The sequence below is a fragment of the Macaca nemestrina genome, chromosome 1 (genome assembly GCF_043159975.1).
Source record: "Macaca nemestrina isolate mMacNem1 chromosome 1, mMacNem.hap1, whole genome shotgun sequence".
NCBI classification, from domain to species: domain Eukaryota; kingdom Metazoa; phylum Chordata; class Mammalia; order Primates; family Cercopithecidae; genus Macaca; species Macaca nemestrina.
Window position 1 is genome coordinate 223,502,543 of NC_092125.1, and position 17,051 is coordinate 223,519,593.

Consider the following 17,051-nt stretch of genomic DNA (forward strand, 5'->3'; position numbering starts at 1 on the left):
CACAGCTGCAAGGACGTGCACTTGAGCTTAACAGCTCCAGTGACAGCCTCTGGATTCCCCACTGCTTGATCAGAACAGAGGTAGCAACTACCCTGGCAAATTATCGGAAGTCATTCCTGAAGGCCTAGCCTTGGGTCTGCTCTTCTAGCCTTTTCAATACGTGAGTAAGCACCTAACCATCTGTTTTTGTTGTTGTTGTTTTGTTTTGCTTTTTTGAGACGGAGTCTCACTTTGTCGCCCAGGCTGGAGTGCAGAGGCGCCATCTCAGCTCACTGCCACCTCCGCCTCCCGGGTTCACACCATTCTCCTGCCTCAGCCTCCTGAGTAGCTGGGACTACAGGCGCCCATCACCACGCCCAACAAATTATTATTATTATTATTATTATTTGTATTTTTAGTAGAGACGGGGTTTCACCGTGTTAGCCAGGATGGTCTCAATCTCCTGACTTTGTGATCCGCCCGCCTTGGCCTCCCAAAGTGCTGGGATTACAGGCATGAACCACCGCGCCCGGCCTAACTGCCTGTTTTAAATCCCTCTTTGCTCAGAATTCCTAGAGGTTCTTGATGCATGAATTCTTATGATACAAACAAGGTTTTTTCTTAAACATAATATTACAGTCATTACAAAAAATGACTATAGCCCATTCAGAATATATCTTCTAAGAGAACATATACTGTTGATCATTGTTGTCATCAATTAAGCCCTTATTTTGGTGCAAGGCACTCTGCTAAGCACTTTTTATATCATTTTCATTTAATTCTCCACCCCCCTCCTTTTTTTTTTTTTTTTGAGACAGTGTCTTGCTCTGTCACCCAGGCTATAGTGTACTGGCACAATCATAGCTCCCTGTGAGCTCAAACTCCAGGGCTCAAGTGATCCTCCTGCCTCAGCCTCTCGAGTAGCTGGGACCACAGGCATGTGCCGCCACACCCAGCTAATTTTTAGTTTTTTTGGAGAGACAGGATCTCACTATGTTGTCTAGGCTGGTCTCGATCCTTCCATCTAAAGCAATCCTATCTCAGTCTCCCAAAATGTTGGGATTACAGGCTTGAGCCACTGCACCCAGCCAATTTTCATTTAATTCTTTTAAGAATCTTTTGCAGTAAATATTATCATTAATCCCATTTTACAGATAAAGAACCCAATGTACCACAAAGTTAAGTATTTTATGCAGGACCACACAGCTAAAAAGTGGTGAAGCTGGCTGGGCGCAGCGGCTCACACCTGTAATCCCAGCATATTGGGAGGCCATCCTAGCTAACAAGGTGAAACTCCGTCTCTTCTAAAACTGAAAAAAAAAAAAAATTAGCCGGGCATCGTGGTGGGCACCTGTAGTCCCAGCTACTCGGAAGGCTGAGGCAGGAGAATGGCATGAACCCGGGAGGCGGAAGTTGCAGTGAGCCGAGATCGCGCCACTGCACTCCAGCCTCGGCGACAGAGCGAGACTCCGTCTCAAAAAAAAAAAAAAAAAAAAAAAGTGGTGAGGCTGGGATTCGAACCCAGATAGTTTATGCACTGTTGCCTCCAAAGCTGAAGTAGTCCAAACATGACCCATTATTTAGACACTCTTAATAATATTTCCAAAGTCAAGTGGCTTAATTACTAGAATATTTGTCACCTTCATCTTCCTATTCTCCAGGCTCAAAATGCTGGTACACTCATACATGACTGGTGAGAATGTGAAATGATATAACCACTTTCAAAAACAGTTGAGAAGTTTCTTAAAATGTTAAACACACATCTATCATATGATCCAGCCATTCCATCCTGAAGTATGTACCTATGTACCCAAGAGAGAAGGAATTATATGTCCCAACAAAGACCTATACATAAATATTTACAGCAGTCTTTTTTTTAATATCCAAAGTCTGAAAACAACCCAAATGTCCAACAGGTAGTATAGCCATATAATGGAATACTATCCAGCAATAAAAAGGAATGAACCACTGGTATATACAACTACATGGCTAAATTTCAAAGTAATTACGCTGAGTGGAAAAGCCAGAACAAAAGAGTACACACTGTACAATTCCATTTATATAAATTTCTAGAAAATGCAAACTATGGCCAGGCGCAGTGGTTTACACCTGTAATCCCAGCACTTTGGGAGGTCAAGGTGGGCAGATCGCTTGAACCCAGGAGATCGAGACCAGTCTAGGCAACATGGTGAAACCCTGTCTCTCCAAAATACAAAAAAATTAGCCGGGTTTGGTGCTGTGTGCCTGTGGCCCAGCTACCTAGGAGGCTGAGATGGGAGGATCACTTGATCCCGGGGAGGTCGAGGCTGCAGTGAGCTGTAATCATGCCACTGCACTCCAGCCTAGGTGACAGAGTAAGAGCCTATCTCAGAAAAAGAAAAAAAAAAAAAAAAAAAAAACAAATATATAGTGATAGCAGATCCGTGTGCACTTGCAAACCAGAATATGGGGGGTTGGGGGGACCACAGGGGAAGGGATTACCGAGGGGTAGGAGGAAACTTTTGGGGATGCTAGGCATGTCCATTATCTTATTGTGATGATAGTTTCCCAATTATACATATGTCAAAACTTTTTAAAACCACACATTAAATATGTGTAGTTTACTATATGTCAATTCCACCTCAATAAAGCTGCTTAACACAAAAAAAACCCTGAGAGTCATCTTCAGTCCATCCCTTTGCCACACGCACCCTCCTGCTTACTCTTTCTTCTGCCATGTCTGTGGTTCTGTCCTTCCTCTCCAGAAAGTACGTGGTATAGTTCAAAGAATCTTGGTCAGAAGACACAGATTCTAGTTCTACTTCTACCATGTATTAGCTCAACTTAGCCTCTCTAAACCTCAATTTCTTCATCTATGTAAAACGGGAGAAAACAGCTACTCTGAGATTCATTAAATAATGCATTCATTCATTTAACAAACATTCATTAATCTGTCCACTACATACTAGGGTCATAGTGAAAAAATCAACTATGTGAGAGTGTTTTGTAAACTATAGAACTGTCTACATACATATGCTGTCATTTCTATTTCCATCTCTACTGCTACCAACCCGGCCCAGATCCTCCACACCTGAAGACGGACTCAGCCGGACCATCTTTGCGGCTGGTCTTAATTATTGCCAGGCCAAGTCAGTTTCAATACAGAGTTTCAATACAGAGCCCAGAGTAAACGTCCTCAAACAGTTTCTCAGTGCTCCATGGGCCAGGTGCTGTGGTTCATGTCTGTAATTCCAATGCTTTGGGCAGGCAAGGCAGGAGGATGACTTGAGGCCAAGAGTTTGAGACCAGCCTGGGCAACGCAGTGAGACCCTGTCTCTACAAAAAAATTTTAAAAATTTTTTTAAATTAACCAGGTGTCATGGCATGTACCTGTAGTTCCAGCTACTTGGGTGGCTAAGGCAGAAGGATCGCTTGAGCCCAGAAGTTCAAGGCTTCAGTGAGCTATGATCATGCCACTACATTCTGGCCTAGGCGATACTGTTATTTCTGTATGCTACTGGGTCCTAACCCCAGCTCCTCCCTCACTGCCTATCTCACCAGCCTCAATTCTAACCCCTTCTTTCTCCTTCTCACAGGCCAATCCAGTTACTGGCACATGCGTCTCTGCCTGAGCCTCCCCTCACTAACAAAGCCCTTCCTGCTCTTCTCTCTCTATGCCCACTGCGTCCCTCAATGGCTAGGTCAAAACTGAGCAGGCCGGAAGCGGTGGCTCATGCTGTAATATCGGCATTTTGGGAGGCCAAGACAGGTGAATCACGAGGTCAGGAGTTCCAGACCAGCCTGGCCAAGATGGTGAAACCCCATCTCTACTAAAAACTACAAAAATTAGCCGGGTGCGGTGGCAGGCCCCGTAATCAATCCCAGTTACTCGGGAGACTGAGGCAGATGAATCGCTTGAACTTGGGAAGCAGAGGCTGCAGTGAGCCGAGATCATGCCATTGCACTCCAGCCTGGGCGACAAAGTAAGACTCCGTCTCAAAACAAAAAAAGAAAGCAAGAATTTTTCACATAACCAGAACGTCCATCCTGGCAAAACCCAAATCTGTGCTAAGTGTTAACAGCAATTTGTTACACTGTCTTTTTCCTCTTACTTTCTTCTACCTATAAGTCATGTTTACCTTAAAAAACTTTTATCCTCTTTACTATGAAACAGAATCCCATGAAATTTAAGCAAGAAAAATATCCCCGAGCCTGCTCACCATATGCAAAATGCTCTGACTTTAGCATATGGTGCCAAACCAACATGCGTTCAACAATACACACGACAAGAATATTCACTGGGCCATCGCTTGAAACAGCAGAAGACAGGAATCAACCTAAATGCTCACAAATTTGGGACTAGTTTTTTGTTTGTTTGTTTTAAGATGGAGTCTCACTCTGTCACCCAGGCTGGAGTGCAGGGGCGCGATCCCGGCTCACTGCAAGCTCCGCCTCCCAGGTTCAAGCGATTCTCCTGCCTCAGCCTCCTGAGTAGCTGGGACTACAGGCGCCCGTCATCACGCCCAGCTAATTTTTTGTATGTTTAGTAGAGACGGGGTTTCACCGTGTTAGCCAGGATGGTCTCAATTTTCTGACCTCGTGTTCCGCCCTCCTCTGCCTCCCCAGGTGCTGGGATTACAGGCGTGAGCTACCGCGCCCGACCGGGACTAGTTTTTAAAAGGATAACACATGCATATAATGGAATATTATGCAGCCACTGAAACGAATGAAGCAAATCTGTATGTATCGATGTGGAATGACTGTCGAGATACAACACCAAGTATATGAGTAAAGTGTAAAATATGCTACCACTGTATTTAGAAAGCATTCGTGTTTCTGTGGGGGAGTAATACATATTAACATGCTTTCATGTGGCTAGATTATCTCTGGAACGATACATAAGAAACTGCAGCATCCTCTGTGAAAGAGAACGGGTGGGGAACAGGAATGAGAAAATGAGAGGAGAAGATTTATTTTTTACTGTATATCCTTCTCTACTGTTTGAATTTTTAAGACCATGTATATGCCTTACCTTTTCAAAAAGTAAAAAAAAAAAAAAAAAAATTAGTAATACATGCCAATGTCATTTTGTCACTTTCCTTTTCGTTGCAGTATTGTTGCAGGCACACAAGTTTAAGGAAAGAATCAGTCTTCAGTTGCAGGGAAAACATCAAAGTAACCGGGTAAATCTGAAAGTGCTCCCTCCCCGCAAACTTCTCTGCACTATTTCCCCATCGTAGGTGATGTGGAGGAAACCCCTCGGCTCAGCCTTCTTGGGGCAGCAAGTGCTATCAGCTCCCGCTCTGAATAGGGAAGCCAGGGCATCTCTGTTTCTACAACATTCAGCTGGCCTAGCTGCGTAGGTCCTGGATGCCGAGAAAAATCTGTGCAGTTCAAGACAAGTTTGGATAACAAGGGGAGCAGGAAAATTGATGGGGGGGACCAGTCGGTGTGATGAATAGGCTGGGCCAGAACAGCAGGTGACGAATATGCAGGTGCAAGACTGGCAGGGAAGGAAGACGGTCCGTTCACAACAGATGGATGGAGATGCTCAATCATCCTCAGGAACAAGCGCGGCTGCCACACAGCCCTGCCTGCTCCGCACGAGCAGCTCCTCGCTCACCTGCAGGGCACGGCCCCGCCCCCAGAGGCTCTGCACTGGACCCACGCTAGGGCAGGGCTACCGGAGAAAGCAGGAAGTGGGTGCGGAAGATGCCACGCTGCTGCAGGCGGGCCTCTCCGGGACTCACTGCCAGTGGACTCTTCTCACTTTGCCTTGTTCCTCCAGGTTCCAAAACCAAGCTCGTTTTGTCTCCCTTGGTAGCTCTCACTCCCAAGAAAGGTTTTTACCGCTAGGGTGACCTGTTTGTCTAGGACCACAGGGCTGACCACAACATGGGAACTTCAGGGTTAAACTCAGGGCAATCCTGGGCAAACCAGCACCCTTGGTTGTCACCCTCCATTTTGCCCACTGTTCTCTCTTATTTCTCTTCCTGGTCAGTCAGTGAGAGAACCCAGATCGGCCTGTTTGGTTCACACTCATGACTGAGTCGAATCCGTGTAGGGCATTTGTTTCCTCTGGTCGTCTACAACGAACACAAAGGTAAGAAACAATAAGACATTCAACTCCCATCTTTTCTCAGAATGGGGACCGCTTTAAAAAATGTCCAGGATATACCGGCTTCAATGACTCCAACAAATAGAGGAATGAATCTAAATCTTGATGCCACAATCTATGTCTCGTTAACAAAAAATCAGAAGGGCCAGACAGCCCCTCACAGAGCCAATTCTATTCCTTCCAGCTCAGCTGCAGGAGTTTCTGAGGATGAGGAAATGGGCCACACACAAGCAAGGGGTGGGAGCTGGCAAGATCTCTGTGCCCTCCCCGCAAGCTATCTGCTGGACCCAAACTCTAGGAAGAAAAGCTTTGTGAAAAGACTTCTGGCTTCACTAAGACACATTAAAGAATTAATTATAAAGTAAAGCTGAAGGAGAAAATTAATTTTAGAAACACAAGAGGTTACAATTTTTTTTTTTTCCTGGAGATGGGGGAGGAAACACAGTTATTTTCGTTTTCATCCTGGGGGCACAAGCTGGGAGCTGTCCAGTCGATAACCTGGCCATCAGAACAAGGTTTGTAATTAAAAGGTCAGTGACCTGGAAAGCCAGGGCCCCACTCCCAGAGCTTCTCAGTAATGACGGAGCTATTAAATTAAGACTGTTATGAAATCAATGCTAAAAAAGCTTTCATGGTAACGAGATTCCATTCAAGGACATGCAAACTACTTCATGAAATGGACGTAAATGATAAAAAAAGAAAAGTAATAAAAGAGAGTTAAATTGAAATCTGTGTAAGAATTTACTCCTCCTTGAAATACTCTACAGTGAGGCCCTTCACCTCTAGCCCACTACCAAGGCTGGGACCATCAGGTTTCTTCAAGTTCATTTCCAGCAAGGACGCGGTTTTGCTACTGGGGTTTCTGCTTCCAGGAACAGTAGAAGGATAAGATCTAGTTTCACCTTTTGGAATGAGAAAGTGTGTGAGAAAGTGTGTGGTGGTGTGTTTTATTTGTTTAGTTTCCTACCCCAACCAGGACCATTTATTGGATGAGGGAGGAAAAAGCCCTTTACTTAGACACTTGAGAAGGACACGGTAAGTGTTAGCCAACACCACCCAGGCCCCACTATGCAGAGTGATACAGAAAAATAGATGATGTTTGTCTTTCCTAGAAGCTTGCTTTGCAACAGATATGTTAGAGTATGTTAACAGATAACTCTATTCCCCTCCCCCACCCCAACCCCCTCACAAACAAGCATCACTATTACCCACCTCATCCTCAGCCTGCCAAACATGTTTGAAAGCAGATTGCCTCCTACATTTTGTGGTTGGATAGGGTGTCAAATCAACACAAGCCTATTGACGACAATTTCCAAGCCTCTAACTTTCTGGACTGATTCTACTGCTGTTTTTACGTTACTCTAACCTCCTGGATTGCAGCCTGCTCAAAGCCCCAAATATGATGCCTGCCTGGCAAGAACTGCTTCTATATATAGACTGGTTCTATGAGGGCTTAAACCCCACACACAGTCCAATTATCTTCATGTGTGGCTGACTCTGCAGTTGATGTGTCATCTGCAGAATCAAGTGGTTGGAAGGAAAACAAAAACATTTATTCTAATACTCTAAAGGTGAGCAGCTGCTTTTCTCTTTCATCCAAAATATCCCCGATAAAAGGAAGAAATGCTGTAAATTACACAAAATGGCAGTACAAACTTCAAAGAAAATGATAAATGATTCTAATAACTTCATGTTTCTCATTAATGGCTCCATGTTCAGACTTTAAAGCATCCAAAAGAGATCTCAAAACAAAAAACAAACAGGAAAGACCTTTGCAAACCAATGCTCCCCCATCCCTATCCCACTCATTCCCCACTCACCCTCACCCAGCACCCCCACCAGAAGTCAGAGAGCACAACACTTAACCCGTCGGTAACACGGGCAGGATGCAGCCCCTGCTGCAGGCTGCGGTTTCACAATGAAACAAACTCAGCTGATGAGCCTAAAGTAACCCTCATTTTCCACTGAACTGACATGCACTACAGGGACCTCAATTTCTATATTAAATATTAAATAATATTAAAAGAAAAGCAAAATTGGATTTGCCTTTTCAGGAAAGAGATGTTTATTAAAAAAAAGAAAGTCAAGATTATAATTCAAGTCAGTGCTCCACTGCAATTCCCTGAAGTGACATTGCTAAGAAAAGCCAAGACTCCAGGAGCTGAGAGCCCTCCCAGAGCCAGTACTCCAAGCCCAGCACTGCAAGTCTCCTGCGGGGAGTCCAAAAGCACGGGTGGCAGAACCCAGGCCCCTCCTGCTGCAGACGGCCAGCGAGCCAACTTGCTTTCCTTTCGCAACTACTGTTAGGGAGCCGGTAGATGTTCACCCTCATCCCCATCGGAGATGGTGCCAGGCCGTGCTGAGTGCAGAAACCCGACCGTGGAACAGCCCGAAATTTGAAAAGTGAAGTTTAAATCTGCGAAGGGGCTTTTCTTCCCCAGACACCAATCAAACCTTGGAACTCTCTGCCCAGAAAAGGTCCTGCCAGGCCGGGCGCGGTGGCTCACGCCTGTAATCCCAGCACTTTGGGAGGCCGAGGCGGGCGGATCACAAGGTCAGGAGATCGAGACCACGGTGAAACCCCGTCTCTACTAAAAATACAAAAAATTAGCCGGGCGCGGTGGCAGGCGCCTGTAGTCCCAGCTACTCAGGAGGCTGAGGCAGGAGAATGGCGTAAACCCAGGAGGCGGAGCTTGCAGTGAGCCGAGATCGCGCCACTGCACTCCAGCCTGGGCGACAGAGCGAGACTCCGTCTCAAAAAACAAACAAAAAAAAAAAAAAAAAAGAAAAGAAAAGGTCCTGCCAGAACCTACTCCATTGGGATTCAACTCGGAAATGGATAATTACTGACTGAAGCAGCATTTTAGAGGATAAGGGAGATGGGTGATTAACCTCAGAGATTCCGGGTTTAAGTACAGGATAAACTCATGTGGTTCTCTTTAGAGGACGAAGGGCAGGACAGCATCTCAAGGTGCCAGATGCCTAAAATTCTAAAAACTCTAACCCAAATTAGGGGTCAAGAAGGAATTATGTCCACCGTACCAATAAACAGTCACTTCAGGTCCTTGCTCACGTGCCACCCTCTCAGAGACACTCTGACATTCATGTTGTTTAAGATCGCAGTCCAACCCACACCAATCCTGGCGTTCCTCACCCCGGCTCCCTGCTTCATTCATCACTACCCATGGCGCTCGGCATCTGACATCCGACCTATTCATTTTCCCATTTGTTAATTGTCTGCCTTCCCTCCACTAGAATTTAAGCTCTGCGAGGGCAGGGATTTTTGTCTGTTCGGTTCTCTGCTAAATTCCTGATGGGAGTCCGGGGATAGGGCATAGCGTGTACAATGACTCTTGGATGAATCGATCAGTTGGACTTTTTTTCCTAAAGGAGCAACAAATCATAATTGCACAAAACAGTTTTCTCTCTACAGTAATTATTAGCCAAGTAACTCAAAAGAAGTATTATTTGGTCCAGAGTTTCTCTTTTTTTTTTTCGCTCCCTCTCCCAGTCAGGGATTTATTAAAATTAAACAGATTAGATGGAGCTCCTGATACTAAAACTGCTCAGCAAAGCCTGCGGTGGGGAAGTGCCGAGCAAACACCAGAGACATTTGTCTCTAAATTGCTCTAAATACCTTCTGCAAATGAAATTCTAACCCAGCTGCGTTTGAGAGAAAATGAGGACTAACTGGTCATTGTCGGTGGAAGAGAAGATCAGGCAGTTATAATACTGCACAATATACTGGAGCTAAGGATCTCTCGGCAACCATAGATTTTGTCTCAGGTTACCCTGGGTAATCAGCTCAGCTTTTAGGCTCAGCTTTCCCCAGCTTCAGTGCTTTGATGAGAGCTGAAATCCCTAAGCTTTTATGATTAATTACTCCCCATAGGTACACATATTTCAAGGAAAAACTCTTTTATGGCATGATGCTTGCGGAGTGGCGAGGCCAGCCAACACACTCCAAATTTTAATAATCTCCTAATGATGGGGGGGCTGGCACAATGCAGCCAGCCAGCAGCCTCGCAGCGCTCCTTACCAACTCTGTCGCAGGGACCCAGCCTGGGGGCTGCCGCGAAGCAGCCGCCTGCGGTGAAATGTTTGGTCTTCTTCTGCCCAAACCCTGTTAGTGCAGCCCCAGGACATGATCGCGTGAAGGGACCAACAGTTCCTGCTGCATCCCTTCAGTGGGACATCACAGAGCAGACCCAGAAAATATTACCCACCCATTCCAGCCAAAAATGACTGAACGCTCAAAACCCAGAATTTCGAGGCTGGCATTCCAGCTCCTTAAGGAAAAAGAGTTGCTTTGGGAGGAAGAAAGCTCACTTTTGCCCCTTATGGTATATAAGGACGTTTAAATGACTTCCTAGATTTCTAGAAAATTACCTGTATAAAAAATTGAAAAGTTAGGTTTCTTTGTTGTTTTCATTTTACAAAAAAGAAAAATACCCTAAATTTCAACAGAACCAGAACAGATTGTCCCTTCAGACAATATTGAATTTGTCAGGGTCCATTTTATCCCTGCTTACAGAAATACCATAAAACCACTAATTTACTGCTCCAATCTGTAAATCGGACTGACCCCAAGCTTGACTTTAACCTGACCTTGTTAGTCATCTCGTTTCCCTCGCCCTTCATTTCTTTCTTCCTCATTCTCTATTGAAGCAGCTGAACTCCTAACCTAAGCTAGTCATCCTACAGCCAGGGCCACTGACACAGAGCAGACCAAAAAGCAGAAGTCCTCCACAGTCCCATCCAACGGGCCGACTCTGCCACTGAATACTGCCTTTGCCATGATGGACTGGACTGAGTCCGCCGTGCTTAATTACCCAAACCGTGTCATCTTGCTGCTCCATTGTCAGGAAAGAAACCTGCGTGCCCCACTGGGGGGCTCGCCTCGGCTCCACTGGCCCGTTGAGTGGGCAGCTCTAGGAGGTCCTGGCAGCTCAGCACCTGCCTTGCGTCTGCCCCAGCCCCAGTCCCTCTGCAGGCCGCGCTGCACAGCCCTGTGGAACCTGTACCTTTCTTCTTTAGGAATGCTCTCCTGGTTGCAAGTGGGCTCTGGCGGACTCGGGAATTCTGTAGAAACTTCACTGCCGTGGCAATCTGGTGAGAGAGAGAAAACGGGAGTAAACTTCACTTCGATAGTCTGGATTTCAAGATTAAAAATCCTACGAGTTTTTCCCAGCTCCACAGAGACAAGCATACCAGTGTGGTCAAATTTATAACCAGTTATTTCTTAAACTTAAAATCTACCTAAATGAAAGGCGATGTTGTTTCCCTGTCTTCACTGGCTTCCTGTATCTGAGTCTGTCAAATCTAATCCTTCTGCCGAGCTTCAGGCCTGCGATGATCCTTCCTGTTCCTCCTGATCTCCATTCGAGCTGATTCCTCACACTCCCCGGCAGGTGTGGCCATGCGCACCCATGTCACCGCCCTTGTGCCCTGTATGCTGTCTTTCTGGAAGGCCTCCCTTTCCTGCCTCCACCTGTCTAAACGTTACCCCATGTGCACGTACACACACACACACACACACACACACACGCACGCGCGCGCGCTATCAGCACAGCCCTTTTATAGTCTGTTCTGATTCCTCGAAGCCTTGCCTAAATAAGCAAGCCATCTCTGATCTCCCTATTCTCTTCAATTCTTCAGTGCCTGTACTGTGTACCATATAATTGAAGACATAATTATACCGTCCTCTAATGTTCAGCCTGCCTTCCCAACTACACTGCAAGCAACTGAAGGGCAGAGACCACGCCGTCTCCAGAGCCTGGCAAAGTGCTGAGGGCGTCCCGGCTGGAAGGGATTATGTTGGAGACAACGCCCACTGCCATTCACACTGGCCCCCCTTCTGCACTGGAGCTAAGTTCTGAAGAGACTTCAAAGGGCAAAGTTTGGAGTTTCATGGCTAAAAGCTGACAGATTGACAGATTGTCTACCTGCCTCTGGTAATGAATATTATTTAATGAAATCTTCCTATCTCCGCATAAGCCGGGCAGGGGATGGAAGGGGCACCGCTGCAGGTATTAACCTTCACATCACTCAGCACACACGAAGTGTGTGTTTATGCCTGACTTGTCTACTTTCCACCCCAGACACCAGACCTAGGGATGGGAAACACCCACCTGCCCCAGGTAGGAAAGGGGCTGTTTTAAATGACTGCTATTATTTGCCTCATCAAAACCAAAGGAATAATATGGTCTCATGTTACAGATAAAGTCAACAGGCCCTACAGTTCACTCATAAGTTGTTGAAAGAAAAAATTTCTAAGGCTAGATGTAAGGAAGTTTTCTAAGATCCTTCAAACTAAGGGAAGCAGTCAAACAGAAAGTACTGTGATTGTAAGTGAAATACAAGTTATAAATCATCTCCTTCCCCATATTTTATATGAAAGTAATCCCGACACCAGACAGACTTTTGGGAAACAAAAGATATGAGGGTAAACCAAAGAAAAAAAGCTAGGGAAAAGCCTGTATTCATTTTCCCTGTAACTCCTCTGTGGGAGGCTTACCCTAGACATTCCACCTAAAGGATGAATTCAGTATCTTGACTTTTCAGATCTGGGCCTGTCACCAACAGGACATACTAGTGTCCCTTGAGAGCCAAGCCCAGCTCCGCACAGGTTATCATCTGTCCTCCAACGCTGCAAACAGTACTAACCACCGTCATGAACCGCAGTAACGGACCAGCTCTGGACTAAAGAAAAATCAATGCTCGAGATTCTAGAGCCCCCAAACGGCATACTCACCCCCTAAGCCCCTCAACCAGATCGTCACACCAAAATCAAGAGAAATCTAACAAACATCTACAACACTGATGTGTCTTAATGAAGAGATGGGAGAAGGGAAGAAGGAAAAAGAAGAGGAAAAAAGAAAAGGGGATGGGTAGAGGTGGGAAAGGCCGGGAGAAGAAGGCAACAGTACACGAGGAGCTATAACAGAAGAGAGGGGGAAAAGGAGAGAAATGGGAGACAAGGAGAAAAACCAAAGGAAGTGAGACCCCTGCTCTGGAAAGAGAATGAACAGGTACCCAGGCACTGGCACCTAGGGTCAGTGCCAGTCTGCACAGCTCAGATGGCATGGGGATAGTTTTTCTTCACCTGGAGGAAAACAATACACCTTCAACACACAAGAAAATTACAGTATTCGTATCATGCGGCAGTCTGCATGCTGTGTGTGATACGTGTACCAGGTGTCAGCGGAAATGTGGATGAACAGGTCTTAAGCAGAAGATGCTAATAGTACAGCTCCTATCATTTACCCATAGAAACAGAAACCTTTCCTTCATCCTTCCAAAAATTTCCATGACAGAGAAAGAAAACAGAATCCCACCACTGGAACACACAGGTTTCACCTTGCTTTTTAAATATAGTCCTTGGTATATGCATTTCTGGTCAGAGAGCAAAGTTCTGATGGGTTTAATGGTGCACTCAATGCAGTGCTTGGCGCATTCCATCAATTTTTTTAAAAAAATTGCATCTCTTATTTCTTTAAATACATTAATCAGCCTAGTGTAGGCAAAACGGATCCATCGGACAATGCAATAAACATGAATTATCATCTATCCAACACGCATAATGGCTTAAAAATACATAATAGCAGGTGTAGTTTAAATGATTAGTTATTACACCTGTGGTGGGTCTGATTCAATTGGGAAAAATCATCTTTAATAGGTTAAAAGGTTTAGATCACGATGCTTTCCTTAAAGTGGCTGCAGAGAGGGAATGATGGAGTGCTCTGTCATTAGTAATTCATTTAAGAAGAACGTGGGGGATATAGCAAAGAACAGCATAAACGAGCGAATCCAATTTATACATCAGGTAAAGTAGAAAACACCTTTTAAAAAAGCAAGATAAATGAATTTGGAAGGGAGATGAAATTGACGTATTTATTTTAACGGGAATTTGACAAAGTCCCGGCACACTTCAAACTTGCAAAAATATGAACAATTTCTTTTAAAGTTTCCATTCACTAATTTCAAGTCATATAAAATAATACTGCCAAACACCTACATAAAGTATATTTGGGGCTTGTTTATGTTCCTCTTGATCTTTGTCTGAAAATGCAGGCGACAGGCAAATCACATATTTAACAGCATCGACATCACTACACTAGATGCAAAAATATAAAGCACCCAAATAGCCCCAACCTAATGTGCTGAATAAGAAAGATACCCTGATAAGCGGCTACATGTAAGTGTGAACGTACGAAAACCTCTCTCCTCCTTTCACTAATTATTTCTTCAGTTACTCTTGACTCTTCTCCTCCCTCCCCGCGAGGAACTGGCACTACAAAATGGGGGGAGGGACCTGTCCAATCTAGAATTTTATAGCCCCATGATTCATACATCAATGGGAGAAGATTTTGCAAAACTCTTTACCCATAATGCTAACATCTTCACACACTAAATAACAGGGCGCTCGGTTTGTGCCTTTCACCCACCTATTGTTGGGCACTTTTCATTAATTTCATGAAGCAATTCAACTGACTTTCCTCTGCAGAGGCCCAACACACACAACACGCTGTTGTTGGATTCAATGATGGGGTGCCTGCAGCCTGTCCTGTATTATCGTTTGATTTTCTAATTGGAAGATGAATGTGACTATTCATGGGTTATATTTGTGCCCAACTAAATTACATAAATTCAGGCCAAATCTTCCGCCTCAATGTCAAAGATGTAAAACGGAGACAGGAACTTTATTGCACATGTTGTGGGAGTGCAGCAAGCCAGGGAGAATTCTGGCACTAAGCTGCTGATGCCGCCGTCGAAGCTGCTTGCTGGTGAGCCTGTGATAAATATGGAATCAGCGTTCCTTTCCCTTCCTCTTGCACTGAGTTCTTAATGAGTGCACCTCGAATTACCAATAGCTAGTTTAATCAAAACAAAGACGACAAACTCCGAAGAAAACAGACCAAAGTTTCTCCCCCCACCCATTCCTCTGACCCTACCTTCTGTACCCTTCTCCACCCAAAGCAAAATAAAACAACCCTGCCACCACCAACTCCACAATTTTAGGGCAATTTCATAATTTTCACTATGTGTCACTTAAAGTTAGAGATAAAACTGAGGTGCAAGGAAGAGGAGTAAATTCTTGTCTTTGCAGTCTCATAACAGTGGTTACACCAGAGTCACTGCCAGCAACTTGGGAAAAAGCTGGGGGTGGGGGGACTTCAGGTTGAAAAACACCTTTAGATCCAAGATGACTGGCCAATTGAGAGAGATTTGTATTTGAGAGAGCAGGATTTGTAACTGTATAAATCAATGGAATACAGTATACTCAGGGGTTATCTACTATGAACTATGTGCTGTTAAATGCATTGTGTAGGGTAAGTAATCCCTTGTGAGAAGAATTGAAGTTCCTGACAGTCCTCACCAAAGAGATGCTTCCTGTGTGTTTTCCACTCTCCTACAAAAGACCTGCATGTTGTAATCGTCAGAATACACACTTTATTTTCTGCACGAGGGGGACAGCAGGACAGAGCCTGCCTAATAACAAACCTGGGGTTTGAGGGAGCCTTAGCACTTTGCACCTGACATGCAAACCTGATGCATTGTCTCCAGTGACACTTATTTGGAATGCCACCAATTCCAGCACTCCTGTGTACTACATACACATCTATCTCCTAAAATGTGAGCATTCATTAGCCATCTTAAAATATTAAAAATATTCCAAAATTAATGACACTAACAACCAAAGCCAAGTCCTTTTAACCCAGAGAGATCACAACTAGAGGGCAAAAGAAAATGACCAATATAACCTACGGGCCCCAAACCCCATTCCAGCACCACACTGCTCCACGTGCGCTGCTCAGAAGATTAAATTGCCTGTGAAAGGTTCCTACGTTCATACTCTAAAGCAGATACCCAGAATCCTGTTAACAAGCGTTAGACCAAAGCCAACCTGAGTTTTAACAAGGACTGACTTAAAAAGCCAGGCACTGCCAAGAATGAGAGAACCCTCTTCAAACAGAAATGCTGCATTTTAGTAAGAAATCAGTACTCTGTCAGGAGTTCCTTGACAAATATGGTCATCGGCGGCACAAGGAAATAGTTGCAAAGCAGCTGTTAATCAGAGAAACACATCGTAGAACGCTGATGCTAGCACTCGTGAAAAAATGCAACGGGCTAATTATGAAGCTATATATCTCACTAAAGAGGCCGTGTTCCTTGAGATTCCAGGCAGAGCACTCTCAGATCCAGGGTCCTAGGACAACATAATTCTGGTTTTCTACATGCAGGCTCCTCTCTGATCTACCATTCACAATGCCGGGCTCCCTGTTCTTTCTCAAGTCTACATGCTCTCTTTCTAGCTAGGGAACAGGCTGGGGAGGGGAGGAAGCAGCAGCAACCACAAGCCACATTCCACGAACATATCCCAGAGTAGAAAAATCTATGAGTATGCAAAAGAAAGGAAGCGTCGGAACGGTCATTCTCAGTGTGGTGGGAGGGCAAATGTGTGTGAGTTTCAATCCAGGAGATTGCCCCAGCTGCCAAAATGAAAAAGGAGACTAAAAAAGCAGCAGGAATAAACAAAAACTAGAGGCAGTTCTGTGTGCAACCTCAAAGGGAGAAAGAAAGCTTCCAGAAAGCTGCTCTCAGAGTGTGACTGCAACTCAGGGAAGCCAAGGGCCCAACAGCCAGGTAAGAGGGGAAAGTTAATATGCAGAGGAAGGCTCGGTCAGCCAAAATTCAATACGCGCCTCTGCAAGGACAAGGAGGAACAGGCTCCCCGAAACCAGACTAGTGGGAGTGGGGGGAGGGGCCTGCACACTCGGAGCAAAACCACTGGAATGGCAAGAGGGGAATAACCTTGAGGTGGACGAGCCCGCAGGCGGGAGAAGCGCAGAGCCAAAGTGCCCCCTAGCCGGAGCCGGCGGAGGCGCAGGCCGGAGCGGCCGCTCCGCTAACTCGCAGAGCCCAAATTAAGTGTTTTCACTCAGGGAAAATGAAATGTTTTGCAAGATGAAAC

The 17,051-nt window shown here is 45.2% G+C and overlaps 1 protein-coding gene across 3 annotated transcripts in view; it reads right to left on the reverse strand.

Moving 5' to 3' along the window:
• The window catches only part of LOC105473136 (peroxisomal biogenesis factor 14), a 158,815-nt gene that overhangs the window by 83,738 nt on the left and 58,026 nt on the right, over nucleotides 1-17,051 (reverse strand). For 2 of the 3 annotated variants that reach the window (XM_011726770.2, XM_011726772.3), the window contains exon 3: nucleotides 11,101-11,185. The exons of the other annotated variant lie outside the window; for it this stretch is intronic. In XM_011726770.2, the coding sequence (XP_011725072.1) occupies nucleotides 11,101-11,185 (85 nt within the window). The remainder of the gene's footprint in view (nucleotides 1-11,100; nucleotides 11,186-17,051) is intronic. 3 annotated transcript variants of the gene reach the window in all.